Below are 27,926 nucleotides of genomic sequence, written 5' to 3' on the forward strand. Positions count from 1 at the left end.
TGTAACCTATGGTATAAACAAGTCCTTTGGAATGAGACAACATGCGAAATTCCTACAGTTTCGTGTCCAAGAACTGAACCAGAAAATGTACCAGATGTATCCCAACTACAGTTAAGTTTGCCCTTATTGAACACCTGGGTGCCATGAAATCTTTAAACTTCCCAACTTCTAATTATTTCACCTCCTTGCAGTAATTCGCAGGACCCAAATCAGGCCTTGAGAATAGCAAGTTTTCTAAAGAGATATAAGTGAAACTCAACCTGGGATGGAGAACAAATGTACAAACAAAGAGCATGTAAAATATGTTTATTGTTCTTTAAAAGGGTTCAGGGTTTGGTTTTAAATCAGGCTGCACACCTTTCATCAGTCTGACATCTCTCTCACCATGTCAAACTGCTTCAGCTAGCAATACTTCATTAAATCCAAAAGAAAAAAAAAACCTTTTAATTTTCAGAAAGAAAATCCAGTTCTGAGAACAATTAACATTAGTCTGTAATTTAAAACAAAATGAGAGCTAATGTTTCATGTTGCTTTATTACCCTTCTCATACAGAACCAGGAATGTAATTTTCCTAACTCAGGCAGGCACTGATACGGTGGACACTGCACGCACGCACGCACGCGCGCACACACACACACACACACACACACACACACACACATTGTCTCTCTGTCTCTCCCTCCCCCCAAACAACAAAAATCAGAGCATGTCAAAGGAAAAAGGTTTGTTATGGTATTGATCAAAACCCTTGGAAGCAACAGACAGTCTATCTGAGCTTAGAAGATATGCTGTTTTGATCTTTAGCCTATGTTAAAGAAATCTATTGTCATGTTCTGAAATAATTTTGGGTAGTACCATCATTTTTCACTTTAAAATCCTAGAAACAATTTCAAAAAAGCATTATTTTGCTTTGTTTTCTGGGATGGGGAAGAGAGAATCTACAGATTTTCATTTTGTTAAAAAGCAAAACAGCTCCGGCACAAGAGATAGGCAGTTCACAGAGCCAGCCAACGTCTGAGGTATCATCACTGAGACAAGGTCCTGGTCCATTCCTACTGGCCTAGCTGATCCTAACAAAATGGGAAGTTTAGGGCTCTGCACAGCAAATTCCAGCAGGACAAGATCACCCTAAATTTTTATTCAAATCCTTAGAAGCAGAGCACTATGAAGTATACTACCGTGTTTCCCTGAAAATCAGACTTAGCCAGACAATCAGCTCTAATGCGTCTTATGGAGCAAAAATTCACATACGATCCAGTGGTCTTATATATTATATAAGACTCAGTCTTATATGAATTTTTGCTCCATAAGACGCATTAGAGCTGATTGTCCAGCCAGGTCTTATTTTCGGGGAAACACGGTATTTAGATAAAGAGTGCAAGAGCCCCTGATGGTATCCTTCAACTTGCTTTGTCGATGCAGCCCGGTCACAACTGCCTTTCACAAAAGAGCAGAAAGACAGCTTTTTTAGATCAGCACATTGAACCCAGCAAAGAATCAGCAAAAATGACACTACACCAATTCCACTAACAACAGCCCCTCCTGCTACTGGTCGTCGGGCTGCTCTGTCTCTCTCCTACCCTGTTAGGGCCTGTGGACACATACTCACTAGGCATTGTTGGTTTTGAACCAGCGATTTTTTTTTTTTTAATCTCATAAAGAACCTAGTAAGAAAATAACAAGGCAATCAGTGGTTAAACTGAACTGTACATAGAAGGGGCAGTTTGGAAAATACCCATCACAGGCATTTCTCAAGTCCAAAATATTGTGTCTTTGCTGCTACTCCTCTGACTGTTCCTGAATATTCAGAGTACAAATATGTCCTAAACTAAAAATTTTAAACTACCAGCATTCTCTGACATTAGACAGAAAGTCAGAGTAATACTACAGCCCACAATTCTACAAGGTGTAGAAAGTGTGCAAACTCTCTGCCCTGGACACATCTTTAGTGATGACCTGGAGTACTCCCCTTCAGAAAACAAGTTTCTGGGATACTCACTTAGCTTCATTGGTTGGAAAAGAGAAGAATTCGACTCTCAGCTAAGTTTTTGAGAAAAAAGAGACTCCTCTTAAAATGCCACTTCCCCACTAATTTACCAAAACAAAAACCCAAACAAAAGGCTCTTGGCTACTGTGCCTAATGTGGAATAGAGTTTTCAAGAAAAGAAACTAACATGAACACCCGATCATCAGCAAAGACTAAAACCACCTGGATCGTATAATATATATGCCTCTGCTTTTTTTGTTGTTTTGTGGTTTTTTTTTTGGTTTTTGTTTTTTTTTTCGTTTTTTTTCCCCTTAAAAAAGCCCCAGGCGGGCTTAAGGCTGCCAGACTGCACACACATCTACAGCAACAAGGGCTTCTCCTATTCCATCTACAACTTGTAATGGGAGGTGGGGGGAGGATTAGGGGAAAGGAGAGAAGAGAGGAAACATATGCCCCCTGCCCCCCACCCCCAAAAAAGGAAAGAAAGAAATCCTACAACAGGAAGATCTATGTGCCAAGCATAATGGAAGAGTGTGCTCCCCAAACAGATGGTTCTGCACAGGCTGATGTTCTGCTGGTTTTCCTTAGAGACCTATTTTGAAAAAGTTAAAAAAGACAGGAGATTTTGAAATAATTCAATCCTGGCAGAAATTCAAATTCCAACACTAGGAGCAAAATCATCCTTCACTGAATTAATCCCTTTTTTCTTTCTCTTTTTCTTTTCTTAAACATTTTATTCATGTTATAGAGGGATTTCTTTTTTGTTTGCTTTTTTCCAATCATTAGGAGAGTGGTTGAGGAGTACTAAATCCATCACTACTTTGATGACACAGTCAAGATTCCAGATTCACATTTCCAGGTACCAAGAGTCCCCTCTAAATGCCACAATCAAATCAGGCTTCGCTTATATTTCTTCCTACTGAACACAGCAATGCCCATTGGTATCTCTGAAGCGTAATCGCATCTTAGGTCGGTATTTCTCCAGGTAAAGCAGCTGTTTGGAATTGAATGCTCCCCTTCTTTTTCTGAAAATACAAGAATGGCAAACTTTATCATGTAAAAAGAGAGCTGCCTGATTCACTAAAATGTATTATTTATGGTCTAAGGCCTTTCTAACTCTACACTGCTGAAAACCAGCATTTTTCCCATACAATTATCACTTTTTAAGTTGAAACACGAACTCTCTGTGCCTCCCTAAAATTAGACAATTTTCTTTGCTGACTCTTATTAGTCTATTAATCATTTAAAAAAGGTAAGAATGGTTTATCCAGAGACACATGACTATACTCTTCCCAATCAGATTAATATTCTTCAGATTAGAATTGTTATCAAGTATTCAGGATGCATGAGCAAGTATTTATATGAAATAGCAGGCACAGATGGCATTCCTTGAAATATGTTACCTTCCTAGAGCTGCTACCATTCATTTCATGCCCTCTGTCACAAATATTCTATTTTTTTCTTTTCTTCTTAAGGGAAAGGGAGAAAGGGTAAGAAAATAATTGCCAAAGAATTCTGGACAGCAAAATAGCATGGCCCATTACTCCAGACTGATGCCAAAATCAGTCTGGGTACTACCGTCTGATTTTGTGCCTGACCAAGTAAGTCACTTTAGAGTCCTAGGTGATTAACTACTCCTCTACAGATTCTGCCTTGCCTCTTTGTTAGAGAATTGCATTTTTTAGGTATTTTCAATATCCATTAAAAGAGACACGAGATCACTGACACGCTACTATCTAGCTATTCATTTTAAAGAGTCCTAGATATTCGAGTCATATACTGGATATATTCTACAGTGGCCAAAATTTGCCACCTAAATTAGAATATCTTTAAATCTGAAAACCAGTAGTATTATTAAGAGTCTCTTTATCACGCGCTTTTTGATATCTCCAAACAAACATTATTTTAAGCCAAAGACAGCAAATTATTCCATACTACAAATGGATACTTTCCATAATTCCTTCCTCTTTTATGATCTTGCTTTATGTGTTTCTGAACAAAGAACTTCATACTCACTGTCTTATAAACTGAACTGCATCTTCGTACTTCATTCCACATTCAATTAAAGCAAGTGCAACCAGCACAGGTGCCCTGCAGTGAGAAACTCATCTGTAAATATCCACATGACTTTGGAATTACAGGACTTTTTTAAAACCCAGGCTTACACATTACCAAAACAATGCAAAGGTTTAACTTCTCTTTTTCCTGTATATGTACTAAAATAGCTGATACTTTCCTATACAATAAAAATATCTGTATCATTATAGCTTCCATGGTATTATTTTAGAAAAGCACTAAATTCTAAACTTTTATTAAGCGAGGTTTACTCTTTAAAACATCACATTGTAGCTCAAAATTTCACATCATCATATGTCAACAAAAATTCTTCATTAGTCTTTAACCATTATCACAAATCAATTTTAGTATAGTTTCCTATCAAATATTAAAAAGATGCCAGACTTCTTCAATAAAATCCTTTTTGTGAGCTAGGAGAGTCAGAGAATTGGTAATTAGGAACATTCTCTCTATATTTTTTAAAGATGTAACAAAGGAAATGTTAAAAAAAAAAAAAAGTCCATTACAGGGCACTAACTTTGGACTAACTAAACATAACCACTAGTTAAAAAATTGCCCCAAGTCAAGTTCAAATATTACCTTCACCCTTCAGAATCAGTACTGAAATTTCTAACCCTAAAGAAGAAACTGTACTACACTAAACTGCAAAAAAGGAAAACAGCAAACAAAAGGGCTGAGCAGAGGTAACAACAGGCTGAGTCACCACCTCCTTGAGGCAACAGCAGCTTGCACTAATGTTTTGAGTCAAAGTACACATCATAAGTTGACATTTAATCTGCTGTTGATGAGAGTATTGCAACACCATTCTATGCAATGCTCGAGGAAAAAAGTTTTAAAATCAAAGTTAATATTCATTCTCCATACATCTCTCAGGAGTTTAAAGTTCAGCCATCTGCTCTCTACCCATTCATCTCAAAATTAACCATGTATAGATTCTTCAAAATCTAAAATTATTTTAATTTTTTTGCCCATTTCAAAGACCTGAACCTTTGATTACTTGAAATGGGGAGAAAAAGAAAACATACTGAATTAAGGCGGTATTTTTAGCTCAAAGATAAGGTTATTACATTAAGTCAATTTCAAAACAACTTCTGAACCATCACCCACTAAATCTAATATGGCATCAGAATCAGAAAAGCAATGAAACTCAAAAAGTAGCTCTGAGAAATCATACACCAGCTTTTGCTCTCATTTCCTTTCCTTTCAGGCAATATTTAGTGTAACAAACCCAAATTTCTACCAAAGTGAAATTTTTGATAATGAATTCACAGTCAAAAGGATAAGAGCTTACCTTCCCAATCCTGCAACACAATGCACTGCAACACAGCAACCTGGCTCTTCACGAAATTTGGTTTTTAACAGGTTTAACCAATCATCCACTATCTGATTAGGGGGTGGCGCTCCATCATCAAATGGCCAATCCTGGAAAGAAAAAAAATATTTTACATTGAACTGATTGTTTTCTCCAGGATTAACATCCTACTGCACAATAGCTGCACGGTACACAGGGCAGGCCTAATTGAACTAACTATACTATATATACTATATATACCTATTCTTAATAACACAACTCTGATCACTGCTGAAAAATGATCCAGGATCGAAATTCAAGTGTGACAAATAAACTTTCTCAGTATAGTCAACCTCTAATTTTATTTTATGGAAATTAGTGTTCCTCAAATATTTTATATGAATAGAGAAGTAATTAGACAAAGAAAACTAATTAAAGCCAAGACAAAGTAAAAGAAAATACAACACCTGTCAATATGACTTAAAAGTCCACTCTGGCAAAGAAGTATACCAACTGATATCTTATTGGTCTCTGCAAGTATTTTTGAGGTTTATCCCCCAAATAGTTCTAAGATATGACATCTTTTCTTTAGAGAAAGGCTCTCTGCTAAGAAATCTCCAATAGTTAGCACACTGTAACAGAAACATACTACCATCTTTGTGCTTATATTAAAAATAAAACGCCAAGTAGCAAATATTTAAATATTTTTAAAGCTCTGCCTAAATTACACATATTCCATTTAACAAGCACAGTGCCATATGATAGGGTATTGAGCAAACAGAGACCTTTTTCCCAAGTATTCGTTTCTTGTTATATCCATCAATTTGGGTTGTTTTTTAATTAAGACCAGCCCCACATGCATTCACAATACAGGCAGGGGGTTATTTTCCTTGCTACCTAGCAAGAGGGTCCTAAGAAACCAATACCAACCAGCTTTGAACAAAGGGGACTCACATTTTACATACCCTCTCTTCCATCTAGCTTCAAGGACAGAAATGCAAAAACAATGGGATTTTTTTAAAAGACTATTCTAATAAGATTAGATAAGGACACTTTAAGATACTAGAGAAGGAAAAAGAGAAAAGTGACAGAGCACTCATTATTGGCTCCACCAAAACATTTCATGTAGCCCATTAGCCATGACAGTACATTATGTTTGATTTGTCAACAACACCCCATAATTAAAGGGTTGTCAGTCTTATCATTACAAATGTCACTAGAGTTTAACTGTAAATAGCAATAAAACCAGTAAGTACCTTAGTTGAGAGCTTACTTGCTCTATAATCCCTAAAATGCACCCAGTTAAGAAACAATATGAAACATGCTTCACTAATTCATATAAGCAGTTTCTACCAAAAAATTATTTAAAGTAATAATTGAGAAGCATCTGACTTCAAATTGACATAACGGAAGCCACCATTAGTCCTTTCCACTGTGCCTCTGATTTGTAAGAGCATTGGTCAAAGGATTGAAAAGTCTTATGTTGGGGATATTCTCTTATACAGTGTCCCAAATCCTCTTCACCTAGCAAAAGTAAATTAACAATTCATCTTAAAATCTGTTTAAAGAAATTCCAAGCTTAATTTTAAATGTCTTTGTTTTCTCAACTTAAATTAGCCCTTTAATTTTATCTGATCATAGCAATTTAAAACAAAACAGAAGCCTAGATTTAAAGGCCTGGAATAAATCCCAGACCTACCATTATCTTCTACAAACTAGTTCAAGTTATTTAGTTCACTTTTATTTCATAAAGGTGTTTACCAATATTATTGGTTCAAACAGACTATGGTCAATCACAGTTCATTTTCTCACCCTGCCACCTGTCAAAACAAACTGATTTCTCCTCTACCCACTGGAGAATATACCGTAGTCCTCCCTTATCCATGGGGGAATACCTTCCAAGACCCCAGTGGATACCTGAAACTGCAAATAGCACCAAACTCTATATATACTTTGACACTGCGTTTTTTTCCTATACATACATATCTATGTTAAAGTTTAATTTATAAATTAGGCACAGTAAGAGATTAACAACATTAATAATAAAATAGAACAATTATACTGTAATAAAAGTTATGTAACTGTGGTGTGTGTCTCTCTATCTCTCTCTGGTAATTTTTATATTTTTCAGTGTAAACCTATCCCTCAATCTGTGTAACCACCTCTTACTTGCAATAAATGGCTTGGTGTCACTTGCTTTCTGGTGCAACACACTGCCACCAATCAGAACACGTTTTCTATTCATGTTTTCTACCCACAAATTTAACACCTTTTCCATTTTAACTAAGTACTTATCAATGTACTGTGGCCGTAACTTATGTAGTCTGAGGTACAACAGCAAAACTAGCACAAATTTCTTTTTCTTTCATCACAATTTCACAGACAAAAGACTCATTTTTACTGTGATCTTAGCAACCTTAGCATAAGTTTTTTTCTTTCCTTATTAAGTCAGGAACTTTTACCTTTTCACTTAAAGGAAGCACTCACTTTGCAGTTTCTCTCTGGCATATCTGAATTGCTAGTGTCACTACTCTTGCCCTTTGGGGCCATTATTAAGTAAAATAAGGGTGACTTGAACACAAGTACTGCAATACCACGACAGTCCATCTGATAACTGAGGAACCTACACTAAGTCACTAACGGGCAGGTAGCATATACAGTATGGATATGCTGGACAAAGGAAGAATTCACATCCCAGGTGAGACAAAGCAAGATTTCATCACACTACTTAGAACGGCACACAATTTAAAATTTATGATTTGTTTATTTCTGGAATTTTCCACTTAATAATTTAAGACCACGTCTGACCACAGAGTAACTGAAACCGTGGATAAGGAGGAACCACTATACTCACAGGGAAAAGAACTTGTATTCAGCCTGGTTTCGGAAGTTAAATTTTGGGTTTATTTTTATTTTGTGGGTTTTTCTTAATTGGGGAATACTGGGGAACAGTGTGTTTCTCCAGGGCCCATCAGCTCCAAGTCGTCGTCTTTCAATCTAGTTGTGGAGGGCACAGCTCAGCTCTAAGTCCAGTTGCCGTCCTCAATCTTAATTGCAGGGGGCGCAGCCCACCATCCCATGTGGGAATTGAACAAGTGACCTTGTTGACAGCTCGGGCTGTAACCAACTGAGCCATCCAGCTGTCCCTCGGGAAGCTCAGCAGCAGCTCGTTGTCTTGAGTCTAGCTGTGGAGGGTGCAGCTCACTGGCCCATATGGGAATCAAACCGGCAACCCTGTTGTTCAGAGCTTGTGCTCTAACCAACTGAACCACCCGGCCACCCAAATTTTTTAATTTTTTTTTTTTTAATTTATTGGGGTGACTAAATTTTTTAATTTTTTTTTTTTACACAGGGCTACATTTTACACGTTTATACTTATCCCCAGTGATTTCCAGAGAGGAGGCCTTAAAGTCCTTTAGAAATGGATTTGCAAGCAAATTACTGCCATCCCATACTACCCTACTCAAACACATTTTTTAAAAAACATAATACTTAGCTATTTAGTTTTTGTGTTTTCACCAAAATGGAGGTGAGGAAACTTTATGGATAAGACAGGATGACTGCCTTACCAACAGGACATTTATTTTCTTTGCATGAACTACCTGTCCAACTATTGACGGATACAATAAAGACTGTAGAACTACCTCTCAATAAAAAGTAGGAACATAACCTCATACCAGTATCTTCTTTATTATTTTCTTCCTAACCAACTACTTATAAAATCTCCAGTTCTCTTCCTACTATACTACCTTCCCACAATCAAATCAAATAGCTCTAAAACACCTAAAACTACAAGGTCATTTCATTACATGCTCCTGAAATTTAGACAACTATTGAGGGAAGAAGGTATAAAACTTTACCTAATCTGAGGCTCTTGTTTTCCATAATAAAATAGTATATATAGGGGATAGGAAGGAATTTAAAATAATTCCAATTACTTTATGTTCAAACTGAACTATGAAAGAAATCTAATCACACACAAGTTTCTTAGGAACCTACCAAAAAGTATCAGAAACTATGCTGATAACTTTAGAGCAAGATGCCTTCTCCCTCTCCTTTCTTATCTTCTTCTCCCACCTTTTTGTCCCCTCCAAGTTAACCACAAAATATTAAGTAACTAATTTGTATTTGCAAGTGATAGAGAATATTTCCATGTGACTTATGAATGTATGATGGAAATTACTTTCAGTTAGATTCAAACCAAGAGCCTGGAAACAAAAGCTAAATACTGCATTAATTTCCTAGAAAAAACAAAATGCAGATTTCCATTTTCTTGAAGTGTTCACTAAATTTTACTTTCTATTGGTTGAAAATACTCTGCAAGTGTAGAATTTAAGAGCACAAATGACCAAAACTGCCAATCCAAAGGAATTTAATGGTTGCTATGAACATTGTATCTCTCAAGCAACCTATTACGTGCCAAGTTTTAAAAATATCTATGTTTGAAAGGGATAACTTGTTTTTAATGAAAAATTAAAACACTACACACTCACTAGAACGTGGATTCCTTCTTTTTCAACTGGAGCTTTATCATATGTAGCATCACAAACTCGAACCAAAGTTGTCACTCCATACTTCTTAAGTTCCTTTAAAGAAAAACAAATATAAGGGAACTTGCTTTAGAATCTACAACCAAAGCTTTAAAAATGGACTATTATAAATTGAAACAATGAGATGTCATTCTTCCACAAATATCACTCATTGTGGCAACATATACAATGGACGCTCTTGCACTCTCAGTGGAAGCATCCATCCGTAAGACTCACCTTTAGAGGGCAATTTGGTAGCACCACACAAACACTTTAAAAGCACACATATACTTTGACCTAGAAATTCTACTTCTGGGAATTTTTACTAACAAAATAATTAAAGACATACACAAAGACTTGGGTGCCAGCACATTCAGCACAGGCTGTTGGGAATGGTAAAAAGCTGGAAACAACATTAATGGTCCAAAAAAACAGGGGAATGATTAAAGTATGGTATATCCATAAAGAATACTATGACCGCCATAAAAATAATACTGAAAAGGTTGGGGAAAGATTTTTAAAAATATACAGTCTGATCCTATCTGTATCTGTATTTGTAAATATAATACATATATGCAGAGAATAAAACATCTAGAAGTCAGGTATTAACAGTTAAATATTTTTAAATTGTCTTTTGCTTATCTGTATCTTCTTTTATGTAGTAAGTACTTACTGTTATTTTTTAATTCAAAGAAACAAATAAGTTACTTTGAAATTACGATTTAGAAAGTGGTATTATATTACAAAACCAACTAACACACAAACAATTACAGCCAGAAGCCATGCTCCTTTAAAAACATTCCTACAGAACTCCTAATCCAGTGACTACCTATCTTCAAGGGGCCACCAACATCTTTTTATAGTTGCAGGAGGACAGAGGCCTCTGACACTTTTGGAATCTACAGCCAAGGAATCCACAGGCTTAAAGGTGACTGAACAACCTAAGGGCACATGGGCCTAGAATCAATTTGTATACTGTATACACAAAGTCAAGAAGCTCAAGGACTTCTAAGTACAGGTAACCCCCGTATAACACGGTTGCTAGGTTCATAAAAATGCCGTGTTATGTGAATCCATGTTATACGAAACAAAGAACAAGTACAAAAAACGGGGTTAGGTTCCAAAAATTAAAAAACATACTATTATATTTTTATAATTAAGAGAAATATCTTTATTGAAGCAATTTTCACCAAAAGTATGACATATTAATATGTATTAAATAATGTTTTCTTTGTCATCACTACTAAGCACCATTAACCAAGGGCGTTTTCTTTGATAAGATACTTCATCCTCTGAACTTAATACTCCCCGAACAAAATGGATTTAAAATTCTAATAAATTTTGAAATTCTGTAATCAAATCTGATATGACATCCACACTCGAATGAAAAATTTCAAATGAGATATCTTTTGCTCTTAAAAGCTCTTATTAAATTCCGTGTTATTCGGGGTTTCCCCTAATTCTCAAATCGTGTTAGAGTGAAACCGTGTTCTAGGATGCCGTGTTGTATGAGGGTTTCCCCAATTCTCGAACCGTGTTATAGAAGTGCCGTGTCATAGGGGGTTACCTGTATATAGGTATAAGCAAGAACCGTGATATCCTATATCATGTGGTTAAAGAGTAAAGTTATTTTAATTGCTAACGGACTTTAGTTTTCTCAGAAAGGCCTTCTTATAAAACATAGGAAATTTGTTAGAATTATACTAAATCAAGAATTAAGAAGTTTCAAAATACAAATAAAATCCCATTGAAATGAACGTCATAGAGGCCATTCATTGAAAGGTTATGGTCGAATTTTTTATGGTAAATATTTGTGGCCTTAAGCAAGTCAAATCCTCTTTTGAATTCAGTTTTGCAGCTGTAAAATGAGAGGGGTAGATTTAGAATCTCTATCAGTTCATCCAGCTCTCTAGGTATACTCTATAAAATACGTCAACAGAAATCACAGTCAAACTAAACAACCAGGGAATGATTAACAAGCTTACATTCAAATGTTTGTTGAATGAAGTACAAAGAATTCTACTACTACCAATAGAAAAATGAAGGATCTGACGTAAAACTGCTACCTATAATAAATACCTTTCCTTCCCCCAAGTTTCTGGACACTTGTAGTATATGACAGTTATTATTGCTAAATAGTTCTGGGGTAGCTTTTCATCAAAAGTGATTAGAATATTTGAGGTAAACATGAGTTTTAGTGTCAGAGACAGTTCTACCATGTACTTTGCGCTTTTAGGCAAATTACTAAGTCACTCTGAGCCTCAGTTTCCTCATCTGTAAAAGGGAGATAATAATGGTACCTATACCTCATAGAGGTATTATGAGGAATAAATGGCATAATGCATAAAATTGCTTATTGTAATGCTGGGTACAAAGTGTTCAAAAGTATTTATTATTTTTATACTAGATAATTTCTAAGGTCTCCCCAAATTCCATAAATGTTCTTTTAAAAATCTGTTATAACTAATCCAACCCAATTCAAAGATTGGTAGAATGACCACCCATACTCCGATCACAAAAATAAATGGCTTTGTGATGAGATTTCTTTGTAACGGTGTTAATTTTTAATGGAACTTTACCTAATCCAATCCCAAAAGTAGACCACGCTACCTATGAACTTACCTCTGTGAACTTGTTGAGGGTAGCATTGGTAGGGTTGTGAGTTATCAGAAAACGCATGTTCTCATAAGAGATCTCCACAGGGGCTGGACGGTTCATTATGGCAAAGAAAAAGTGTGAGCGTGCGTGTGTGAGTGTGATGGGAAAGAATTTTTTCTTAAAAATAATCAATAAATCTTGAAATGTTTCACAGCAGAAAACATTAAAAAGACCACTAAAATGCCTATTATCAATCAGTGTTTTCTCTATTCAACTTGTTTATTCTTTAAGAAGCTTCTCTCTTCAAGACAAGCAGAAGTATTTAGAATCCACTTGAATCCAAATTCAACTTGGGCCTCAATGTCTGCAGATGGATACCTTCAGACTCCAAAAAATCCAACTACATACAAAACTAAGCAGCCTTTACTACATTTAGGCACTAGTGAAACAAGTTAAAAGTGTGGGTCACTTTCCACTTTTGTTTACTTGATGCTTAATTTTACTGGAGTCATTAAAAGAAATATGCTTGCAAGAAAAAAAAAAAAAAGCCAACTATTTCTGAGGCCAGTCTCGGTGTGCAGAGTCTTCAAGGCAATGTTAATTATGGCACATAGAACCCCCAAGCTCACTTGTCAGCAAAAACGCTGTGCTGAGCCTGGCAGAAGTCTGCCCTCACACTCAGAATCGCCATAAATGTGCAACGTATATTCCAACGAAAAACCTGGAAGAGAAAAGCATAAGTAAAATGAACTGAAGGTTGATAGCATCATAAACACAATGCCCAGAGACAAGAATGCATTCTTTATGAGACCAAAGGCATCTGAAATGTCACCAATTCTAAATTATTGCCATCTATAGAGAATAGGATAAAAGCATATACCAAGAGTTTCAAAAGCCAGAGATTCAAAAGTCAAGTATGTCTTTCTTTTTTCAAAACAGGATCCAACAAGCAAAGTTTCCGTGCTAACAAGATTCTTTCAAACTCAAAGTCATTTTTAAATGATTAAAAGACCCTTAAAGAAACCTTCCCTCCATGGATTCTTCATAAAGTTCACATCGATCTCATTTTTTGGCTTTGACGGTTAAGTCCTTCACATATATTCTTTGCTTAAAATAATATATATCTATAAATGGATGGAGGATATTTACCAAAATTCCACTTTGAGGATTTAATTCTTTCCATCCAAAGTATATACATTGGCCCCCAATTAGGATACTAGTCCATAAAGTACTTCTTTCAAAAAATTATCTTCTTTTCCTCACAACTCTGAGTAGTTGTTACTACCTACGAGGAATGAGGAAAAAGGATCAGAAAAGTGAAGTGACTTGTCTAAGGTGAATGAATTAGTTGACCCAAATTCAAACCCAAATCTTCTGTTAGTTCCGTGTTTTTCCAATGTACCACAATGCCAGCTGACTCTAATGTGTAAATCCCATCCTCTCATTTTCTAGTCCAGTTTTACCTTTTCACTATTTCTCACATCACTACCTCAGGAATACAAAAGCATCTAAAGGTCAATGACTTACACAGTATTATCCTGCCCAAATATTAATCCCTACCAAAAACAAAGTAAGAAAGAGAAGTGGCAGAATTGAGTACTTTAGGCCTGGTGCTTTGAAACACAGTCATCTTTATAAGCCTGCTCAGAGTGTCAACATAATCACAATTCCTCTGGAAATAGGGACAAGATCTAAATTCTTTCACTCGCCTCTTCCTTAAGCTACCAATAAATTCTTATTTAGAAGTCTCTAAAAAAAGATAACTGTGACCAGACCAAAAAAAAAAGAAAAGATAATGACTATAAAACCATTTCAGGAAGAAACTGAATATAAATTAGAAAGAACCTAGGCTTACAAACTTTGAAACCTATTCATCTATCCAAGTCTTTTTATGATATTCTTATGGCATTTTATTTTGTAAGTTACATACTTGTGGTAATATTACCATGGACACAAGTGCAAAACTAAAACATTCCTAAAATATGAAAGACAGATAAGAAATTCAAAATGGGATTCTAAGAATTTCAATACCTCAGCAGAATGAGTTACCCACCACAATAAAACTTCTACTCTCAAACTAAGAAAAACAAAAATACATACCACCACCACTCTTCCTCACTCATAATTCTAAATTCTAACTGTAACCCTAAAACACAGCCGCCTTCGATTACACATTTCATAGACTACTTCTTGTAAAAGTCAAGAAATTTTAAAGCTAGAAGAAACTTAGAGATCAACTACTCTGATCTTTAAAAAACAGATGATGTTTGGGACCCAGTGAGGTTAAAATGACTTGATAAGACCACATTACTGATTAGACGCAGATCAAGGACAAGAGGCCAGGTCTCCTAACTCCCTATTTTTCTTTCAATCTTGACTAATGGAGGTACCCACATATCTTTCAAATCATACTCTTTTTCATGTAAGTGTAACTTTTCTTCAAATATTTGCTTGGAGGTTCATCTGCAACTCTGTGACCTTATAGTAAGGGGAGAAAAGATGATTAAAGTAACTACTCAAAGAACAATGGTTCGCACGCAGTGCAGAGCAAAACACAAGGAAATTCTAACCTGTTTGAATCCCTTTGGTTTAAAATGATGTTATCACAGCTAATATGTGTGTCAGCTGAGTAAAGGCACTGAAAGACCTGCATTGTAGTGATGGCCAGGCATAAAAGGTTACAGCTCTAGCTAGCATTAAGTTTTCTACCCAGTCTCCAGTGTTTGTCTGCTCAGCAAACAGAACAAGCTTTATCCCATCTTATTCCTCCAAGTTCATTTTGGAAGGACCATTTCCAGGGATAAGGACAATTCATTATTAGATTTTTAATTCTTAACACCATACTGAGATCCCTAGCAAAAGAACTTCTGCCAAATGAACAGTGTGTTCTATCAATGTTAACAGATACATGATAAAAGTAAGCTTCTGTTCCTTCCCCCACCCCAAGCATTCAACTACATACACATCAACAGTTAAATGTTTTTGCACCTGTCAATTCAGATAAACTAATGTTAATTCCTGTGACACCCATAAGAATGCAAAGCAAACAGTCTGTAAAAAATCATAAACAACTTACCACAGCTGGAAAGTACTCAAAAGTTACAGAACCCTGTATTTTAGCATAAACTCAGCACCTGTACAGCTTACAAAAAAGCAATCTTCTAAAATTCTCTTTGGCATTAATTCTGCTCTATCTACTTAAATAAAAATTGATTTTGTTTTAATTTATCAGGTGATGAATAAGCAAGGTTTACTTGACATATAACAGTGGCCAAATTCAAATATGCACCCAACTATTCTCTCCAACCTTTATTTTTATCTTTTATAAAACCTAACTTTTAAAATGTTGAATTTAGGACATTTCCATTTCACAGGCAACATTTCCATTTTTAACAAAAGAATAAACTTCACTGAATGATTAGAAAAAATGGCCTGTGGCAAAGAAGGCCTTTTAAATTGAGGAGGAGGAAGGGTAAGGAGAAAGAGAAAGAAGAATGAAGAGGGCGGCTGGAAGAGAGCAAGTAAGCACAGGCCTACCAAGCTAAGATAGTGCACTGCCAATAAAACGAAGTCAGTAACACAACAGAATACTTAAAACTCTGAAGAGGAATATGTTAGAGTTTAAATGGCCAGTTTGAATATTGTAATGCTAACATCTACCTAGATGAGAATCAAAAACTAACATGCATGAAATAATACAATATGCATTCTTAAATAGAAAGTTAAGCAGAGGTCAAAAAGAATAAAACAGATTTATATGACTGTTATGGCAAGATGGCTGAAAGACACTAATAAATGAAAAAGGCAAGGTATATAAGAGTATGAACAGTATATATAGAAATATCTGTGAGTACTGTGTATGCTTTCATATCCATGGACTGTCTGGAAAGTTACAAAGAGTGGTTGCCTGGAAGGGAGCTGAAGACCAGGAGTATGATTTAAATTTTTTTTTTATGCTTTACTTTTGAATTTCCATGTACATGTTACCTTAATTTTTTTTTAATGCTAGGATGATAAATAACACTACAATAATCTACAATCTCATTACATTCATAACAGTGCTATAATCATGGGATTACAAAGAGCCTGAAGATAGTCCCTCTGTTCCAGACAGTCCTGTACCTACACAATTTCAGAAAGACAGTTTTCTTCTTTGTTTAAGATACTAAATTAATGAGTAAAATTCAGGTCCTGCTTTGGCAACTGTAATTCTAAGTTCAAATATAAACAGAGAATTCAAGAGTGTGAGAGAACTTTTAACCCAAACTTTTGAAAATTCTGTCAATCCATTCACATCAAGCTTTCCACTGAGAAATCACCTCTTTCCAAATTAAAGGAAATGATACAATAAACCCTCTAACTTGATGAGTTATGCCAGTTTTCATCAAATTAGCACATTATATATTAATGCACAATAAAGAATTATAGATCTAAGAACATAAAATCTAAAAGCAAAGGTCAAACAAGCATACATTTACTGTTACTTTTCTTACCAAAATTCTACAGGAAGTCATGCAAATTTGAGTCAGCTTAGTTTGTACAAACAGGCAACATGAAAGCATTAATACTGTATATAAAACTGAAATCTTGCAACAATTTTTTCCTAAAACAAATTCATTTCACTTCAACAAAGATACCTGCATTTCCTTTAAAGTATGAATAATCTGCTAACAGTAAAGAATTCATTCTCTGAAGTTAGACATTTTCCTTGCAATTTGGCTAAGAATTTATTAATTCAAATATTTATTGGACATACATACACTATGTGTCACATATATTATATATAGTGAGTCACTTATAGTTGTAGCAAGAGCAGTAAACAAAACAAACAAAAATTCCTGTCAGGATGGATCTTATATTTTAGTAGGCAGAAAAAGACAAAATATGCCACTGCTATGGAGAAAAATACAAAGCAGGGCAATTTGTAGTGCTTCCAATTTTAAATAAGGCTATCAGGAAAGACCTCACTGGAAAAAGTGACATTTTATCCAAGAGCTGGGGGTATGAGCCAAATAGATGTTTGAGGGAACATTCTAGGCAGAGGGATTAGCTGTTGCAAAGGTTACGAGGTGGGGCCATGCTTGCAATGTTCTAGAAACAGCAAGGGGTCAGTGCTACTGGAGCAGAGAAGGCAAGGGAATGAATAGGGTCAAAGAAATAAGAGAGCCTTATGGGCCAATGTAAGTATTTGGCTTTTATTCTGGAAAGAAATGAGCTTCAAACAAGAGTGCCCATTTATGTTTAAAAGGCTCACTGACTACTCTGTGGAGTTAGATTATCTGAGTAGTAGGGGAGGAAGCGGGAAGGATCAGATAGGAGCCCGTTGCTATACTCCAGGAAGACACAATGGTATAGCTTGGGCCCGGGTAATAGCAGTAGAGTGCCTAAGAAGGGATCCAATTCAAGATATACTTTGAGGTGGAACCTGAAGGATTTGTCCACAGACTGGATATGGGGTCTGTGAAAAAAAAAAGTCAAGGCTCTGAGTAACTGTAAGAACTGAGTAACTGTAAAAACTTAACAACCTTCAGAGGCTATTCCAATAGACATAAAATCTTCACAACCATGAAGGAAGTAAAGAAATTCCTCTGTAAAGTACTATTGTATCTACTGCATCTTGACCATTTGAGAGAAAAACTATCTTAAGACTTGTAAACTAAAGAGAACTCAATTTTGCTAATTAAACACTCATCTTCTGGTCAACTGGTCTCAAACTGAAATTTTACTCATCTTTCATGACTTACTCCCAACTCATCAGAGTCCTGTAGAAAAAAGTTCTATTCTCTGTGCTACTTATCTTTGTTCAACCCTCTATTGCTGCAAACTAAAATTGAATACTTCTCCCTCCTTGAACTTAGAAAATTCAAATTAATGTTAGTTCTCCTGCCCTACTGGCTGCAGTGCTGGAGAGCTGATAAAAAAAGAGGTATCCATTAAATTCTGCACAAATTAGGATCCAAAATATATGTAAACAAGCTAAAAATAGCAAGATGCTTCTTTACTGCTAAAAAATAGTTTCATAGTTACTCCCTTGGTTATTCCCACTTTTCCACTTCCTCATTTAAGGAGGGAACTTGAAAATCAAGTTCCAGTACAGAAATCAATAATCAGTTCTATAAAAAGAAATTATGACATTGATGGTGGGAAAATATTTTAACATTTTAGAACCAGCAGGAGACCTGTGGCCCGGGCGACACTCAGAAAGGAAAGGAAAGCAATTAACCAACAATCACACCTGCTTCTGAGAACAGTGACAGTTATTTACTGAAGTCCTGTGGGCGCAGTTCCAACGCAAATGAAAAGGGAGTGGTTTTCAACTTTGCATGTACCCTGGTGATTAGTTGTCCTTTTCTAGTAATTTCTACCTCTAAGAATAACTATAAGACAAAAAATTGCACCAAATATTTTCATGCCACACTTGAAAATATTTACTTTTCAATTTTGTACTCCACTGTTCCTTTAAAGACTAAAAATTCTCCAGCTAAATCTCTTATCCAAATTAACTTTCTTTTCATTAATAAATTTAAATGGAATAGCACTATAACCAATTTTCACTTTTTCTGAAAAATTATTTGAATACCAGCAGTAACATTAAAAATCCCAACAGCACAATTCTAATATTGGGCATGAATCTTGTTTTCAGTGAATCTCTTAAAAATTAAGTTAAATAGCTCTATTAAATTGATTCTATTCATTCAGACTTTCATTTCCAAGGAAAGGTATCAGGGCTATCTTCTCTATGGACTTTAGTTTATGTGCATTTTAAGACTCCCAAGACACTTTATTATTAAGTGTAAGCACATTATTTTTCTAAACAACTATGGTAACCTCCTTCAGACAATAAGAACTATCTCAGACTCAGATGCATTCCCATAAAATTAAGTCCCAAGATTTGTTTTCTTCCTTCTTTCCATCCTTCTTTCTTTAATCTCAAAAGGCTAATTGTCCTAGGAACAATTTAAGTCTTAATCATCTTAATTTAGTTTCCAACATCACTATACATACACAAATTCAAGAACTACTGAATCAATTATTTCTTTAATAAAGAAATGCATTTAAGAATCTGAACTTCAACTGTAATAAAGCAAATTCAGTAGAAAAAATCCAAAAGGACACCTGGATTCACCCTGTCAACACCACTTCGAAATGTTTTTCTGAGTTATATCAGGACAGTTAGAATGACTATAACAGCTGCGAGTTCCCTGAAGTTGCAAAATAGATACTTGGAAAAAGGTTATTTGAATCACCTTTCAAAATAACCTACAGCACAGGAGCAGCATGCAAAGCAAAAACTTCCAGGCTATTGTTAGCATTATTTAAAATATATGTTTCAGAGCTTAGCAGTTTATGGGTCAGTTTAACTCTTTCATTTCCCTATTTTGTCAAATGTATCGAGTCTATTTAAAGGTCCTGTTCAAGTATCTACCATCAAAAGGGAGGAAGGAAGCTCTTTATGTACAGGATACGGAATAAAAACATTCCAAATTACGTCTTGTCAGCACAAATCCTTTTGTTTGAGCCCCAGAAATTTTTCTGCTGTTAGTGCGTTTTGGTCCAAGTTTCCCCTAAAACCGGGTAAGTTACACTTCACTTCCTCTCCTAAACTTGCTTTTCATAAATTACATTATATACTTCACAGCCATCTCTCTGTGTACTGAGTATAATACAAGATAAACAGACAAGAACCCAAGTCATAATATTTGGAGCTGCTGGTGGCCTTTTAAAATATACTGTCTACCCACTATTTGCCCAATAATGGCTTGATGTTTATTTCCATAAAACACAACACTCACAATCTTTGAGGGGAAAAAAACAAACACCAGTTATTTCACTTTACATAATAAAATGAAGTAAAAATGGTGAAATATCTCAACAATGCCATGTCAAGCAAGAGGTTATTATTCTTTGCACACTAGCTTCAAACATGGATCCCTTTCCTTCTCTTCCCACCTGAAGAATGCAACATTTCATGTCTTATCCTCTTCCTCCAAATGCTTACTGAGATGAGGGGCAATACACCACCTCTGAATGATACTAAAATGCAGCACACCCGATCTTCCAGTATTTGTGTAACTCTGTATACACACCACACAAACATTATCCACAATCAAGATCCTAGAATCAACGTGGGTAGAAAAACATTTGATGATGGGCATTAAAATTTCACATCAATACTACATACTTGGAAGCTACAAAGTAAGGGTGAGTAGAATGGAGTAGGATTAATTAAGACCTCGGAGGAAAGGTAAAACTTTTATGACGAGACTAGTATAAACAGTGAAAGGCATGGTAGGTAGCATGACTTGGGAAAAGACCTGAGTCTTTGGTTAGATATTTCTGGGGAGGCCTTGACCATGTTGAGAATTTCAAACCAATTCAAATGCAATAAAACCTCTTAGGATTTTAAAAGTAGAGTAGTAGTCAGGAAGCAACTCTTGGCTCACTGAGAGAAAACAAATACAGTTGACCATTGAACAACGGGGGGTGAGGGGCACCAACACCCACCTACAGTCGAAAATCCATGTATAACTTTTGGCTCCCCCAAAATTTTAAGTTGTCCCTCAGTATCCGTGGGGAATTGGTTCCAGGAGACCACGACCACGACCACCACCACCACCAGCAGCCCCCCAGCCCCGCCCCCACAGATCCCAAAATCGTCAGATGTTCGGCTCCCCTGTATACAATGGTTAGATCAACGCATCTAGTTGGCCCTCTGCAATTGCAAACTCCCAACCGTGGATCAAAAACAGTACAGGCAGTTATTTTTAAAATCCACGTATAAGTGGACCATGCAGTTCAAACCTATGTTGTTCAAGGGTCAACTGTATTGCCCAATTGGTGGGCATCTTCTTGATCTGCTGAGCAACTCCATAATTACCAACAAACTTCACAAAAATAGTCTCACAACTTACTAAATCCTGATAATTGAATTATTTTTCCTAGTCAACAAACGAGTTTAAATTCTACTTGTTGATGACGTCCAAATGAAGATCTCATATCGCACTAAAAAAACAATTTAGAGTATAGTCTATGATTTAAATTTGAAGTGCTTTTTATCCAGAAAGATCTAAATTATTTGAATAATTTAAACGAATCACCAAAAGGAAACTTGTTTGTAACCACACGTGTGGAAAAAAGAATAATGTCACTAGAATCTATTGTTTCTCCATCATATCCTTCTCCATTTGCTGACAAATCCTGCTGATGACTCATATCCTTCTGCACTAACCAGCCACTCTGTTCCCTCATGATAGGCTTTTCACCAATAATGGAAAGCAGAAAACACATCAATTTGTTTTGCTGCTAAAAGCAGTAAATATCAACATATGTTGATATTAAATACAATTTACAAATATTATAGTGGTACAACCTAGTGAATGTTTCCTGTAAAACAGTGCAAAAAAAAAAATGTTATGCTCAAATCTCAACTAAAACTAAAGGACAACCAGAAGAAAGCAGACCCAATTGTGAATTTGAATTCTTGTCAAATGATACATTAGTATAGAGCCAACATTTTTGACCACTGCAGAAATAAAAATATAAAGTAATTTATCTGATCTGCTAAAGCAAATATATCATGTGTGCATTTTATGCCAAAAGAATTAACATTTTCTGAGAAGAATGAAATTTCAACCCAAAAATACTATGAAAGGAATTAAATACACCAATTCTCTAAAGGTAAAGACTGTTCTAATGGTCAAAATATTTTTTCAAAACAGGCTCAACTAGCAAAAAAAAGGGTCAGAGAAAAACTTAATCTTAAAATTCTCTACAGTTTAAAAAGGCAATGTTGTGCAATGTAAATCTGTATTCAAATGATGAAATTTAGTTTCTGGACCACTTAAAATAGAGTGGATGCTGTGTTACAGAACCTATGGGAAAGAAATCAGTGCTGGCAAACGAAAACCATTTGTACTAAAGTCACATAAAAACTGCTGGTATAATCTGTCCATTCCCCATAGTCATTTTTCTGGGAAAGATTTTGTGCCCTGTAAATCTATACTGATTGAACAGATAGTACAGGGAAAACCACCTTAAGACATTGGAGAAGAGTCATTTTCTCAGCTGGGTTCTGGTAACTCCACAGGGTAACTGTGGAAAGTAGAAAGAGTCTGCAGGGCTGTGCAGCTTCTTGCCTGGAGGTGCTAGAGTAGTAATCGTTGCTGGGTACAGCCTAGACCTCTACAACTCTAAGGAGCAACAGATTTACATACAATATCCACTTGAACTCTACAATAAGCACCCCATTAAGTCTCCAAGTCCCAAGAGAGTAGCCAGAAAGTCAAAGGAACTAAAGAATGTGGTTCAAAGGATAACTGGAGAAAGCTAACACACCTCTATACACATACTAGTTCTGAAGTTAAAAATGGATAAAAGACTTTTCTAATATTCCAGATTACCAAACTCAAATCACCATTTCCCAAAGTAATTATAATTGATGGCATCTACTGTCCATTTAACAAACCACAGGTACAAAATTATCTGGACTGTAACACCAAGGACTCTTGTTTTTTAAACTTAAGAGAATAATCTTTAGTTTCTATATAAACCAACTTGGGTCTTGAGAAAAATCTCAAAGCAGCAACATCCCCAAAAGAGAAAAAAAAGTACGCAAGTACCTGAAGTATCCTTAAAAATTTTTTTCCAAGCAAAAAAAGGCCAACTTCCTTAACATCAACTTAACTCCTACCTAGCTCCCTGTAAACTGACTGGAGTTAACCAAGGTGGGGGGCAGGGGGAGCCAGAGATTTAAGTACTTTAAGCCCCAAGAAGAAACTTTTTTTATCCACTAACATTTATTTACTGATACTCTAAACTGCATTCCAAAACCTGGGATTCAAAAAAATTGATCTATAAATCAATTTCCTTAGCTGTAAAACTGAAAGAATGCCACTTACAGGATTATTATGAACTGTAAATGAGACGATTTAGGATTCAGCACAAAGAAAATTATCTTAAGAAGGGAATATTGAAACCGAAACATAACGCTGTACTTCTCAAGTATTCTAAGACCTCAAGAACTCTACCACTACCCTTCTCGATAAACATAACTACCGTGTTTTCCCGAAAATAAGACCTAGCCGGACCATCAGCTCTAATGCGTCTTTTGGAGTAAAAATTAATATAAGACCCAGTCTTATATAAGACCCGGTATTATATTATATTATATTATATTATATTATATTATATTATACCCGGTCTTATATTAATTTTTGCTCCAAAAGACGCATTAGAGCTGATGGTCCGGCTAGGTCTTAGTTTTGGGCAAACAAGGTAAGTCTACCACGTTAAACTATAGATCCTAATTTTCAGTTGTTCAAATTTTTTAAAGATCTCCAACTTCTATGAGTAGCATAGCTGATGACATATATAGCACATGAAGAAATCAACCTTAGATTTCACTCTTCCAAGAGCAACAGCTAAAAATTAATTTATTGCTCCTCTGCATCTTATCTGTAAATGTTTTTTTCTAGAGGCTTCACTGGTTACCAATCCCACATTCCAACAAATAGTCCAAACCCATAAAATAAATCTCTACTAAATTTCAACTTTGTGCCTCAAAATCAGTATTCTGGTAAGGGGGGAAGAGGAGTGGTAGAAGAGGGTAAAGGGGATCTAATATATACAGTGACAGAAGGAGAACTGCCTTTGGGTGATGAATACACAATGCAAAATATAGATGATGTATTATAGAATCGTACACTTGAAACCTGTAATAATTTTACTAACCAATGTCAGCCCAATAAATTCAATTTTTAAAAAAATCAGTGTTCTGTAATTACTGCATACAGAAATGCTACCTTTGAGAGACAAATTAATAAAAAGTTAAATCCTAAGAAGAAAACTTTTTTTTTAACCTTGTTCACACAAACGTCTTTTCAAGTAAAATGTAAATATGGGGCTTTCAGACTTGTTAAGTTATATGCAACAAGCATTCAAACATTTACTCTTCCCTAGTGCCACCAAAGTTCAATGATGTTGTAAATGGTTTCTGCCTATAAATTCTGTTCATTCAAATTAAATATTACTTGACTGATTCATGGAGGGAGTGGTTTGATTTTTGCTGTTCTGAGTCAGAATATACTGGGTTCAGCAGTTCTAAACAATTTCTCAGTTGTGTAGGTGTTCTAAAATGCTAGTCTTTTCCAGCTACTAAATATAACAAACTGTTGCCTTAGTAGAAAAGTCTTAGTGGTAATAATACTTTGAGTCTATTTCAACTTATATTAACAAAATGCTTTCATTCTATTTTCTCGCTTGATCTTCACAATCTGAGGTAAATATCCCACACAGCTGAACCGAAAGACTTTCACAAAGAAGTAATAATAACTTCTAGCTGACTCTTAGCCCCAATAAATACACTCTTCCTCTTTCCCAAAAAATAAGAAACATAAAAGGCTGCTGAGTTTCTTTAATCAGACTTTCCTTTCCCAGACATGTCCCAGGTGCCTCATAAAAACCTTGTCTCAAAGCACACTCCCTGGGGCCCTAAGAGAATTTCAAGACAGAATCTCTACCCACATAAAAGCCTAGCTTAGGTCCCAAAGAGCCTCAAGTCAGCATCTCCTAAATGATCCCCTTGCCTCCAGCCAATCTTCTGCTTTAATTTCAACATCTCTCATCTAAACAAGCTGCTAGGTCACTCACTGTGTGGATGAAAACCTTAAAGTGAGACAACCTATTGCCAGGATAGTAATGGTATGGTGGAAAAATCAAAGACTTTGGAGTCAGACAGATCTGGGTTTTTAATCCAACTCTAATTCTTATTACCGTGTTTCCCTGAAAATAAGACCTAGCCAGACAATCAGCTCTAATGGGTCTTTTGGAGCAAAAATTAATATAAGACCCAGTCTTATATTATATTATATTATTATTGTATTATGTAAGACCCAGTCTTATATTATAGTAAACTAAGACTGGATCTTATATTAATTTTTGCTCCAAAAGACACATTAGAGCTCACTGACTGACCAGGTCTCATTTTCGGGAAAACAGTCTCTGTGACCTGGGACAAGTTACTTAACTTCTTTGAGTCTCTTCATCTCATCACTGGAAGTCAATGAGGGCTAATCACTGTATCACTAGTGCCTGGCAAATAGAAACCACTCAGTATGTGCTGAATAAATACAAATGAGGACACCTATCATTTTTATAGTACTTGTAAGAATTAAATGAAAGTGTAAAAAGCACCTGGTGCATAGTAGGCACTTAATACTAATTAATCCGGTGCCCCACTAAATAGTAACAATATTATTTACTATTATTTCCAAAAACAAGAGAGCATGCTAGTAATTGAGAAAAAGAATGCTCTAAGGAAAATATAATTTCTGACATATCAATGCTTTTGCCTCTGATTCTATTATTACTATTAAAAGGACCACTCTACCCTTTGCTTATCATATTGAAAGAATCCCAACTTCTAAGAGAAGTCCCATCATTAAGGTGTAAAAATCCACATCAAGGTACTCTTCATCAAGAACCCCCTACTTCTATAACAAAAGAATCTGGGAAAAGCCCATGACAATTTAGTCCATTCAATATCCAACATGAAACAACTTTAAAAATGTCAAAATCACAATACTGGCAAACAACTTCTCACCATCTTCACCAACACAATGCTATGCTGGCAAGTGATTCTGAAGCCTTAATAATGTATCATTCATTCTGTAGCTTTAATTTCCTTTTGCACATTGAATAAAGCATAACATCATTCACTTCCTGTCTGAAATTACTCTGTAATATAAAGCACGGCAGCAAATAACTACCATATTCTAATCCAGTAGTGGTTGTGGTGTGGTTGACTCCAGACAAGCAGCATTTGCTGAAATGTCTCCAGTGAAGCTCGAACTGCTAGACACTTTATCTCTCTTGACAAATTCCAGGAAATAATAAACTAGCCTATGATTCTTCATCATCAACGTTACTACATCATCATCATCATCATTATTTAAGAGCTTTTCTCCAGAACGGTAGGAAAGAACCACAATCTAAAATTTACCTAACCATGAAATACTTAACAATAAAATACCTTTCAGCTGAAGGGCCAGCAGCACTTTACAAAAGAGCCGATGTTTCTGAACACTCTAAAGGCAAGAGCCTAGGATCCTGGGCAATAGACAAGTTTTAGTTAGCTCTGGCAGCCCCAGAGCCCCAGACTAAAATGGAATGACAACCATATCCTCGACAAATTTGGAAATTTAAGTCGATATCATGAAACAAGGGGGAAATTTTTACAAAAAAAGAAAAAAAAGGCACATCCTTTTTTTTTTAAATCCCCGAGCCAGAAGATGATAGTACCACTAGAATACACTCCTATACGTCTTCCTCATGCTTGAACCCAAGAACCCAGGGACTAGATGCTCATGGAAAGAACTCCCTAACCCAGGACAGCAGGATTCCCTACCGCCGTACACAGCGATCGAGGAGAGCCTCCCGGAAGCCTGCTCACACACTGGACAGATGCAAGCACACCCTTCCAAACGCCGTCCTCTGCCACTCACCTCCCCAACCCCTCTCACACCGCGCGCATATTCTCCCCACACTCGCTCACTCATTCCCAGACACTGCCCTCACGCTCACTCACCTCCTACACTCACTCATCCTCTCCCACACCGTCCACACAGAGAGTCTCCCCACACGCACTCCCTGCCCACACTCCCACCACTCTCCTGTACACTCACCCCCTCTCACACACATTCCCCTCCATACTGCTCCCAACTCCCCCATCCACACTTTCTACCTCCTACTCCCCCCTTCCCGCACCCCACATGCACACTCACCCCTCTCCCCAACTCACACACTCCTTCCGCTTCACACATGTACATTTCCTCCCATCCACAGTCAACGTTCACACACACACACACACACACACACACACACACACACGATGCCCCCCTTCCTCGTTCTCCACGCTTCCTGGCCGCGCTTCCCCCGCCCCGGGCCCCAGCCTGGCCCTCCTTCCGGGGACGTGTCTCGGGCCTGCACTAATGGCTGCGGCGCCTCCCGCCCTCCCTTTCCCGGCGGCCCGGGGAGCCGGCGCGGGGGCCGCCCGGGAGCAGCGCACTCACGCTGGCGAGCTGAGGACTGGGCATTGACGTCCGGCGGCGGCGGGAGCGAGGAGGCGCCTCTCTCCTCAATCACCTCGGCGGCGGCGGCGGCGGCGGTAGCGGTGGCGGCGGCGGCGACGACTCCCCCCCAGCCTCGGCGCGCGACACCCGGCCCGGCCCGGCGGCGGCGGCGCGTGTCCACGAGTCCGTCTTGCTGCTGCTGCTGCGGCCGCCGCTGCGTCTCCTGCTACCGCCGCTGCCCCCACTGCCGCCGCTGCCCTGTGGCGTCGCCTCGCGCCGTGCCCAGCCGCCGCTGCCGCTCCAGCCGCTACCGGACGGACGACGGTTACAACCCAGCCGATTACGCCGCCGCCACCACCGCTGCGCGCGCAGCCGGA

At 36.9% G+C, this 27,926-nt stretch overlaps 1 protein-coding gene across 2 annotated transcripts; it reads right to left on the reverse strand.

Moving 5' to 3' along the window:
• Positions 1 to 289: 289 nt before the first annotated feature.
• Positions 290 to 27,926, reverse strand: PTP4A2 (protein tyrosine phosphatase 4A2). 2 transcript variants are annotated; one of them, XM_033113857.1, is made up of 7 exons: positions 27,550 to 27,926; positions 13,631 to 13,766; positions 12,506 to 13,202; positions 9,848 to 9,940; positions 5,355 to 5,485; positions 4,004 to 4,078; positions 290 to 3,012 (listed from the first exon to the last, which is right to left on the reverse strand). In XM_033113857.1, exons 3-7 carry the CDS (start codon positions 12,599 to 12,601, stop codon positions 2,904 to 2,906), a joined length of 504 nt encoding a protein of 167 aa, XP_032969748.1. In that variant the 5' UTR covers positions 12,602 to 13,202; positions 13,631 to 13,766; positions 27,550 to 27,926; the 3' UTR covers positions 290 to 2,903. The 2 variants fall into 2 exon arrangements, with proteins under 2 accessions (XP_032969748.1, XP_032969749.1); XM_033113858.1 differs by lacking the exon at positions 13,631 to 13,766.

This window comes from Rhinolophus ferrumequinum, chromosome 9, assembly GCF_004115265.2.
Source record: "Rhinolophus ferrumequinum isolate MPI-CBG mRhiFer1 chromosome 9, mRhiFer1_v1.p, whole genome shotgun sequence".
NCBI lineage: Eukaryota > Metazoa > Chordata > Mammalia > Chiroptera > Rhinolophidae > Rhinolophus > Rhinolophus ferrumequinum.